Here is a 9742-nt window from a genome sequence, read left to right as displayed (position 1 = left end):
TGTTGCTGGAGACCTCTGCCAGTGCGTTGCTAGACACCTTTGACAGTGTGTTGCTGGAGACCTCAGCCAGTGTGTTGCTAGAGACCTCGGCAAGTTTATAGCTGGAGACCTCTGCCAGTGTGTTTCTGGACACCTCTGCAAGTGTGTTGCTGGAGACCCCTGGCAGCGTTTTGCTGGAGATCTCTTCCAGTGTGTTGCTGGAGATCTCTGCGAGTGTGTTGCTGGATACCACTGCCACCGTGTTGCTGGAGACCTCTGCCAACTTGTTGCTGGAGACCTCTGCCAGTGTGTTTCTGGTGACTTCCTCCAGTGTGTTGCTGGAGATATCTTCCAGTGTGTTGCTGGAGATCTTTTCCAGTGTGTTGCTGGATACCTCTGACAGTGTGTTGCTGGAGACCTCTGCCAGTGCGTTGCTAGACACCTTTGACAGTGTGTTGCTGGAGACCTCAGCCAGTGTGTTGCTAGAGTCCTCGGCAAGTTTATAGCTGGAGACCTCTGCCAGTGTGTTTCTGGACACCTCTGCAAGTGTGTTGCTGGAGACCCCTGGCAGCGTTTTGCTGGAGATCTCTTCCAGTGTGTTGCTGGAGATCTCTGCGAGTGTGTTGCTGGATACCACTGCCACCGTGTTGCTGGAGACCTCTGCCAACTTGTTGCTGGAGACCTCTGCCAGAGTGTTCCTGGAGACCTCTGCAAGTGTGTTGCTGGAGACCCCTGCTAGTGTGTTGCTGGAGACCTCGGCCAGTGTTTTGCTGGAGACCTCTCTCAGTGTGTTGCTGGAGATCTCTTCCAGTGTGTTGCTGGAGATCACTTCCAGTGTGTTGTTGGAGATCTCTGCCAGTGTGTTGCTGGATACTACTGCCAGTGTTTTGCTAGAGATCTCTTCCAGTGTGTTGCTGGAGATCTCTGCCAGTGTGTTGCTGGATACCACTGCTAGTGTTTTCCTAGAGACCTCTACCAGTGTGTTGTTGGAGACCTCTGCCAGTGTGTTGCTGGAGACCTCTGCATGTGTGTTGCTGGAGACTTCTGTCAGTGTATTGCTGGATACCTCTGCCAGTGTGTTGCTGGAGACCACTGCCAGCGTGTTGCTAGAGACTTCTACCAGTGTGTTGCTGGTGATCTCTGCCAGTGTGTTGTTGGAGACCTCTGCCAGTGTGTTGCTGGAGACCCCTTCCAGTGTGTTGCTGGAGACGCCTGCTGGAGTGTTGTTGGAGACCTCTGCCAGTGTGTTCCTGGTGACTTCCTCCAGTGTGTTTGCTGGAGATATCTTCCAGTGTGTTGCTGGAGATCTCTTCCAGTGTGTTGCTGGATATCTCTGCCAGTGTGTTGCAGGATACCACTGCCAGCTTTTTGCTAGAGACCTCTGCTAGTGTGTCTGAAGACCCCTTCCAGTGTGTTGCTGGAGACACCTGCTGGAGTGTTGTTGGAGACCTCTGCCAGTGTGTTGCTGGAGACTTCTGCCTGCGTGTTGCTGGAGACCTCGGCAGTGTATAGCGGGAGACCTCTCTCAGTGTGTTGCTGGAGACCTCTGCCAGTGTGTTGCTAAATACCTCAGCCAGTGTGTTCCTGGTGACCTCGGCCAGTGTGTTGCTGGAGACCTCTGCCAGTGTGTTGCTGGAAACCTCTGCCAGTGTGTTGCTAAATACCTCAGCCAGTTTGTTGCTAAATACCTCATCCAGTGTGTTCCTGGTGACTTCGGCAAGTGTGTTGCTGGAGATCTTGGCAAGTGTGTTGCTGGAGATCTCTGTAAGTGTGGGGCTGGAGACGTCTGGCAGTGTGTTGCTGGAGACCACTGCCACCGTGTTGCTGGAGACCTCTGCCAGAGTGTTGCTGGATACCTCTGCAAGTGTGTTGCTGGAGACCCTGGCAGTGTGTTGCTGGAGACCTCGGCCAGTGTTTAGCTGGAGACCTCTCTCAGTGTGTTGCTGGAGATCTCTTCCAGTGTGTTGCTGGAGATCTCTTCCAGTGTGTTGCTGGAGATCTCTGCCAGTGTGTTGTTGGATACCACTGCCAGCTTTTTGCTAGAGATCTCTTCCAGTGTGTTGCTAGAGATCTCTGCCAGTGTGTTGCTGGATACCACTGCTAGTGTTTTCCTACAGACCTCTACCAGTGTGTTGTTGGAGACCTCTGCCAGTGTGTTGCTGGAGACCTCTGCAAGTGTGTTGCCAGAGACTTCTTTCAGTGTATTGCTGGATACCTCTGCCAGTGTGTTGCTGGAGATCTCTGCTAATGTGTTGCTGGAAAACTATGCCAGTGTGTTGCTGGAGATCTTTGCCAGTGTGTTGTTGGAGACCTCTGCCATTGTGTTGCTGGAGACCACTGCTAGCGTGTTGGTGGAGACCTCTGCCAGTGTGTTGCTGGAGACCTCGGCCAGTGTTTAGCTGGAGACCTCTCTCAGTGTGTTACTGGAGATCTCTTCCAGTGTGTTGCTGGAGATCTGTTCCAGTGTGTTGCTGGAGATCTCTGCCAGTGTGTTACTGGATACCACTGCCTGCTTTTTGCTAGAGATCTCTTCCAGTGTGTTGCTGGAGATCTCTGCCAGTGTGTTGCTGGATACCACTGCTAGTGTTTTCCTAGAGACCTCTACCAGTGTGTTGCTGGAGACCTCTGCATGTGTGTTGCCGGAGACTTCTTTCAGTGTATTGCTGGATACCTCTGCCTGTGTGTTGCTGGAGATCTCTGCTAATGTGTTGCTGGAGACCTATGCCAGTGTGTTGCTGGAGATCTTTGCCAGTGTGTTGTTGGAGACCTCTGCCAGTGTGTTGCTGGAGACCACTGCCAGCGTGTTGGTGGAGACCTCTGCCAGTGTGTTGCTGGAGATCTCAGCCAGTGTGTTGCTGGAGACCTCTGCCAGTGTGTTGTTGGAGACCTCGCCCGGTGTGTTGCTGAAGACCCCTTCCAGTATGTTGCTGGAGACTTCTACCAGTGTGTTGCTGAAGACCCTTGCCAGTGTGTTGCTGGAAACCATTGCCAGTGTGTTGCAGGTGACCTCTGCCAGTGTGTTGCTGGAGACCCCTTCCATTGTGTTGCTGGAGACGCTTGCCGGAGTGTTGTTGGAGACCTCTGCCAGTGTGTTGCTGGAGACCCCTGCCAGCGTGTTGCTGGAGACCCCTGCCAGTATGTTGTTGGTGACCCCTGCCAGTGTGTTGCTGGAGACTTTTTTCAGTGTATTGCTGGATACCTCTGCCAGTGTGTTGCTGGAGACCACTGCCAGCGTGTTGCTAGAGACCTCTACCAGTGTGTTGCTGGTGATCTCTGCCAGTGTGTTGTTGGAGACCTCTGCCAGTGTGTTGCTGGAGACCCCTTCCAGTGTGTTGCTGGAGACGCCTGCTGGAGTGTTGTTGGAGACCTCTGCCAGTGTGTTCCTGGTGACTTCCTCCAGTGTGTTGCTGGAGATATCTTCCAGTGTGTTGCTGGAGATCTCTTCCAGTGTGTTGCTGGAGATCTCTGCCAGTGTGTTGCAGGATACCACTGCCAGCTTTTTGCTAGAGATCTTTTCCAGTGTGTTGCTGGAGACCACTGCTAGCGTGTTGCTAGGGACCTCTGCCAGTGTGTCTGGAGACCCCTTCCAGTGTGTTGCTGGAGACACCTGCTGGAGTGTTGTTGGAGACCTCTGCCAGTGTGTTGCTGGAGACTTCTGCCAGCGTGTTGCTGGAGACCTCTGCCAGTGTGTTGCTAAATACCTCAGCCAGTGTGTTCCTGGTGACCTCGGCCAGTGTGTTGCTGGAGACCTCTGCCAGTGTGTTGCTGGAAACCTCTGCCAGTGTGTTGCTAAATACCTCAGCCAGTTTGTTGCTAAATACCTCATCCAGTGTGTTCCTGGTGACTTCGGCAAATGTGTTGCTGGAGATCTTTGCAAGTGTGTTGCTGGAGATCTCTGTAAGTGTGGGGCTGGAGACGTCTGGCAGTGTGTTGCTGGAGACCCCTGCCAGCGTGTTGCTGGAGACCCCTGCCAGTATGTTGTTGGTGACCCCTGCCAGTGTGTTGCTGGAGACTTCGGCCAGTGTATAGCTGGAGACCTCTCTCAGTGTGTTGCTGGAGACCTCTGCCAGTGTGTTGCTAAATACCTCAGCCAGTGTGTTCCTGGTGACCAAGGCCAGTGTGTTGCTGGAGACCTCTGCCAGTGTGTTGCTGGAGACCCCTTCCAGTGTGTTGCTGGAGTCGCTTGCCGGAGTGTTGTTGGAGACCTTTGCCAGTGTGTTGCTGGTGACCCCTGCCAGCGTGTTGCTGGAGACCCCCTGCCAGTGTTTTGTTGGTGACCCCTGCCGGTGTGTTGCTGGAGACCTCGGCCAGTGTATAGCTGGAGACCTCTCTCAGTGTGTTGCTGGAGACCTCTGCCAGGGAGTTGCTGGAGACGTTTGCCAGTGTGTTGCTGGATACCTCTGCCAGTGTGTTTCTGGAGATCACTGCCAGTGTGTTGCTGGAGATCTCTGCAAGTGTATTGCTGGTGATCTCTGTAAGTGTGGGGCTGGAGACCACTGGCAGTGTGTTGCTGGAGACCACTGCCAGTGTGTTGCTGGAGACCTCTGCTAGTGTGTTGCTGGATATCTCTGACAGTGTGTTGCTGGAGACCTCTGCCAGTGCGTTGAAAGACACCTTTGACAGTGTGTTGCTGGAGACCTCAGCCAGTGTGTTGCTAGAGACCTCGGCAAGTGAATAGCTGGAGACCTCTGCCAGTGTGTTTCTGGACACCTCTGCAAGTGTGTTGCTGGAGACCCCTGGCAGCGTTTTGCTGGAGATCTCTTCCAGTGTGTTGCTGGAGATCTCTGCCAGTGTGTTGCTGGATACCACTGCCACCGTGTTGCTGGAGACCTCTGCCAACGTGTTGCTGGAGACCTCTGCCAGAGTGTTGCTGGAGACCTCTGCATGTTTGTTGCTGGAGACCCCTGCCAGTGTGTTGCTGGAGACGTCAGCCAATGTTTTGCTGGAGACCTCTCTAAGTGTGTTGCTGGAGATCTCTTCCAGTGTGTTGCCGGAGATCATTTAGATTAAAACTACATTCTTTAGTGCCTCGTATGTTTCGACTTTCGCCGAGCGAATCCATTTATCAAACAATCTAATTTGATCATTAGCAAATTCAGTGAGCGGTTGGTTGTGAGTAGGCCTAAGGTTGTGATAAGCTTGGCGGTGAGCTTCAGGAGTAATTTCATATGCCCTTAAAATTCGCTCCCTGACTTTATCATATTCAAAACTCTCGTCATCAGGCATGTTTATAAAAATATCTTGTGCTTTCCCCTAAGCCGCCCCTGCAAGATTTTCACCCAGTCTTCCCTTGGCCAGTTCATGGACATGGCTAGTCTCTGAAAATGGTTGAAAAATCTTTTAGGGTCTGAATCTGAAAATTCAGGTAAGTTATGTTTTTTATCAGACAACCTGAGGTTTGAGTCGCCAGTAGGTGGTACTATTCTTGCCGCCTCATTTTCATGCCTTTGCTCTTCCACTTAAGCATTTTGTTCTGCTACTCTGGCCTCTTGCTCTGCCAGTCTTAACTTGGATAGTGTTAATTCTAACTCTGTATTTCTACTAGCTACACTTTCCCCTGAACTGGGCTCGCATAAAATTGTATCACTTGGCACTTGTTCTTGGTCTATACAATGCTGTAAAATTTAATTCACGAAGGTCCACTTTTTATCAATTTCGTTTAACTCGAGACCAAATTCCTTGCCTAAGAATACTAAATTTGCTTTGGTGAGCTTCTTAATCTCTAACACTGAAGGATCCTTTGCCAGTTCCTGCATTTTAGCCTCCATCACTCATTAATTTACCTCCTAGCCAAAGAAAAAATTAAAAAAATAAAAATTGGAAAAAACAAAAATTTGCACGGCCCCTAACACAAGGCCACACTTACCTCAATCGTGAAGAGATCCAACTAGGTGTCCAGTCAGTAAAAATAAATCCTTTGCTAGATGAGCTGGACCCTAGGCTAACACACAACCGTTCAGCGGAAAACAAGAATTTTTAGTTTTGGCACTCAAGAATCTAATTTTTTACAATTTTTTACAAATAACCAATATTATGACCGAGGGAACCCAACCAGGATAAACCGACATCCTTCAAAAACTGGAAAAGCAAATAATTCTCCTCCAGATGCACCAGGCGGCCTCTGAAGACGACCTAGAGCAACAGCAACATTACGACTCCCTGATAATTAACTCTGCTGATCTACCAGATGAACAACAAGGTGAGATCTGCTGTAATGTTGTAATATAAACATGTAAATATAAATATAGTAATGTAAACATGATTTTGGCAATTATTTAGTATTAATTGCTGCAGTTACTTTGGACTTTTTATTTGCGATGACAAGCAATATTTCATTAATATTATTGAGAAAGTCCACAGGAGCCGTGGTAGGGATTCGGGCCTGTGCCCTGGGTGTTCTCTAAAAGACTATGCCACAACATTTTTTTTTTTTGAGATATATACAAGAGTTGTTACATTCTTGTACAGCCACTAGTACGCGTAACGTTTCGGGCAGGTCCCTGGAATACGATCCCCTGCCGCGAAGAATCGTTTTTTCATCCAAGTACACATTTTACTGTTGCGTTAAACAGAGGCTACAGTTAAGAAATTGCGCTCAGTAAATCCTCCCCGGCCAGGACACGAACCCATGGCATAGCGCTCGCCAGGCGCTATGTCATGGGTTCGAATCCGAATCCGGCTAGGATTCGAATCCATGACATAGCGAACGCCAGGCGAGTGTCTTACCACTACACCACGGAGACTGGTAGAGTCATGGTCAAACATGGTCAAACATGGTCAAAATAATTGCAACCTGGGGTACTACTGCACTCACTGGGATTCCCGAGGCTTCCACAGGAGCCAGACCGGGGTTTCTCACAATTTCTCCCCCCCCCCCCATGCATTCTGGCTCTGTCAGAGAAAATCCACAGGAGCCTAGTGGTTTTCTTATTGATTGCCGGTCGGGAGGGAGCCGGTCGGCCGAGCGGACAGCACGCTGGACTTGTGATCCTGTGGTCCCAGGATCGATCCCGGGCGCCAGCAAGAAACAATGGGCAGAGTTTCTTTCACCCTATGCCCCTGTTACCTAGCAGTAAAATAGGTACCTGGGTATTAGTCAGCTGTCACGGGCTGCTTCCTGGGGGTGGAGACCTGCTTGAGGACCAGGCCGCTGGGACACTAAAGCCCCGAAATCATCTCAAGATAATCTCAAGATAAGATGTAGCCAGTGAACTAATTAAGTCAAAGATCAATGTCAACGTTGATATCAAATCAGCTGTCAGGATAGATATAAACAGTCCCCGCAGCACTAATAGAATGCTTATCAAACTTGCTAATCCGGCTGCTAAGTATGACCTCATGCAATCAGCAGCTAAGCAAAGGACTAACATTTGTATAAATGAGTGCCTTACCAAACAGCGCGGATACCTTCTCTACAGACCTCGTCAAATTCGCAAAAAAAAAAAACAAGTGTTATCAATGTGTTACACTAGGAATGGAATAATCATTGCAAAGAACAGGAAAAATATATGAAATATAGTGTGACCAACAACTACTGGCCCTCTTTCATGACTGTGGCATATCTGAAAACCAGAATCCTTCCAATGGCAATACTGAAATTAACTCATATGCGACTGAGCCTTGCCTAACCTTGTTCAAGGTACTGTCTTCTGCTCTGCTGGTCTAATAATGCTCTCTCATCCAAGAAGAAAACAAATATATAATAAATATAAATAAAATAAGTTCCTAACTTATCAAATCAGTATAGTCTCTATGTTCTCATGTAAGCATCTACCTCAGTATCATAGTAAAATCTTACTCATGTATAATCTTACTCTGTTATCTTTAAATTCTTTAAATTTAATTGTAATTTGATTTATATTAGTCATTAATTGCAATTAATTGAGTTAATTGTTTTGCTTTCTTAATTTCATACTAATTGTAGGATCATAACTAAGCAATTTTATAGTTTATAGTTTTTTATTTAATTAATTAAGCAATTTTATAGTTTTATAGTTTTTCTGTTATTTTTTACTTTTAACTTTTAACTCTTATCGTTCAGTGTACCTGAGTGTATCTCTAAATAATCTACCTCATTTTTGTTCTAGTATAACTTTAGTAATTAACTTTAGTGTAATTATATTATTAAAATAATTTACTGTTTTTTTTTATTTTTCAATTGTTATTTGCTATTACTGTCTCATTTTAGTGTTCTTCATTTTATATTATTTGTTTTATAGTATTTGTTCCTTTGAGAAAGGAAAATACAGAAAGACGTTTTCCGGCACGCTCTTCAATATGCCTCGGTGAGGCGACCCCTAGTCATCTCCCTACGCCCCAAACGAGGGGATACCTCAGATTTAATTTTCTGTACAGCGCTCATGGACCTGCAGGAATTCTGCGGATCAGCCCAACCCATGCATTTACGAGGTTTTGCTGGGTCGGGACAGACAGTTCGAAAATGGCTCAGTTTTTTCCCAAATGCATATTTCAGTCTATATGTTGGGGAACAGCCCGTGAACCGGCCATTAGATGTATTGACGGCCATACCGAAAGAGCGCTTACTTCTGGAGTCGGCGGCACCTGTGATCATTGAGGCAGGGACCACCCCGCTTATCTCACCCGTATACGTCGGGGACGTGGGAATATATATTGCACAATGGTTGAACGTGGACATCGCACTCCTAGCAGAAGTTACTACTGCGAACGGTCGGAGGCTGTTCAAACCTGTGCAAAAGAAACAATAAAGGAAAGAAGAAGAAAAAAAAATAAAAAAAAAATTATAAAGTGTAGTGTAGTGTGATTGTACAAAATGTGAATATAAATAATATTATAAATATAGAAAAGGAAAATAATATTTAATTTAATACAAATAAAAAGGATGCAAGGAAGTACTTGCATGCCAATAGAATATATAATTTTATACTTAATAAAAAGTAAAGTGTACATGTGTAAATAATAAACCAATGACAATATTCTTTTTCAATTAAAACCAGACATTCCATTCCATTACCATACACACCATTCCACTCCTCAATTGAAGCCAGTGGTGGGTGCATCCACGAAAGGAACAGTTTAAGTTATATTAATTTCCAATACACCCCTTACTTTATAGAGACGGGGGGAGTGTGGAGGGAACCATATTCAAAATACCCGCCAGGGTAACTTTTTAGATTAGCCGCTCCTGATTGGCGGGCGGCAGCTCGTCACCGTGCCTCTGCGCATCACCCGCGCGCATGCCTGGAGGCGAGAAGGAGGGCAGACGAGAACCGCACCTGACCGAGAACGGACCTGTAAGCACCGCCCCCTGGACTGTGGTTATCCAGTACCCCATATTGGCCAGCTACCCTTGGACCTCGCCCCTAGAAGCCGTCGTATTGCTTCAGCAACCCTGGGAGAAGACTTCAGCCCAAGGTGAGCCGCTGTTTCCCCCATTTTCTACACATTCTATTGTATGTCGATTACCACGTGGTTGGTCAGCCATAGCCCCTAGGCGACCGCCTCCACAACTTTAAGCATTAAGTCATATATGTGCTGCCTTATGCGAGAGCGGGTTGGAGGGTGAGTTTGTTGGCAGTACACAAGTTTGTTACTGTACACTAACGTCGGAGACCAACTTCACTGTTGTTGTTGCTGATGATTTAAGGGCGACGACGAAACTAGATGTATGCACCCTACTGAACTGGAATTCCAGTATGAAAACAAAGCAAGACGGCAAATGAAAACCGTCAAGTGACGCTGCTCACCCGAGCAAACTTTCTCAGACCCTGTTACAATATGACCA

General features: G+C 47.5%; 1 protein-coding gene across 1 annotated transcript; it reads left to right on the top strand.

The window, feature by feature from the left end:
- Positions 1-8339: 8339 nt before the first annotated feature.
- Positions 8340-8705, top strand: LOC123758201 (uncharacterized). The gene has a single exon (XM_045742320.1). It carries the CDS (start codon positions 8340-8342, stop codon positions 8703-8705), a length of 366 nt encoding a protein of 121 aa, XP_045598276.1.
- Positions 8706-9742: the final 1037 nt, after the last annotated feature.

The sequence above is a fragment of the Procambarus clarkii genome, chromosome 11, assembly GCF_040958095.1.
Source record: "Procambarus clarkii isolate CNS0578487 chromosome 11, FALCON_Pclarkii_2.0, whole genome shotgun sequence".
NCBI lineage: Eukaryota > Metazoa > Arthropoda > Malacostraca > Decapoda > Cambaridae > Procambarus > Procambarus clarkii.
The sequence above is the reverse complement of the archived record's forward strand: the minus strand, read 5'-3'. Positions and strand labels throughout refer to the sequence as shown.

What these genes read in the sequence shown, in the direction of transcription:
- LOC123758201 (XM_045742320.1), top strand. Translation starts at nt 8,340, where the DNA reads ATGGACCTGCAGGAATTCTGCGGATCAGCCCAACCCATGCATTTACGA.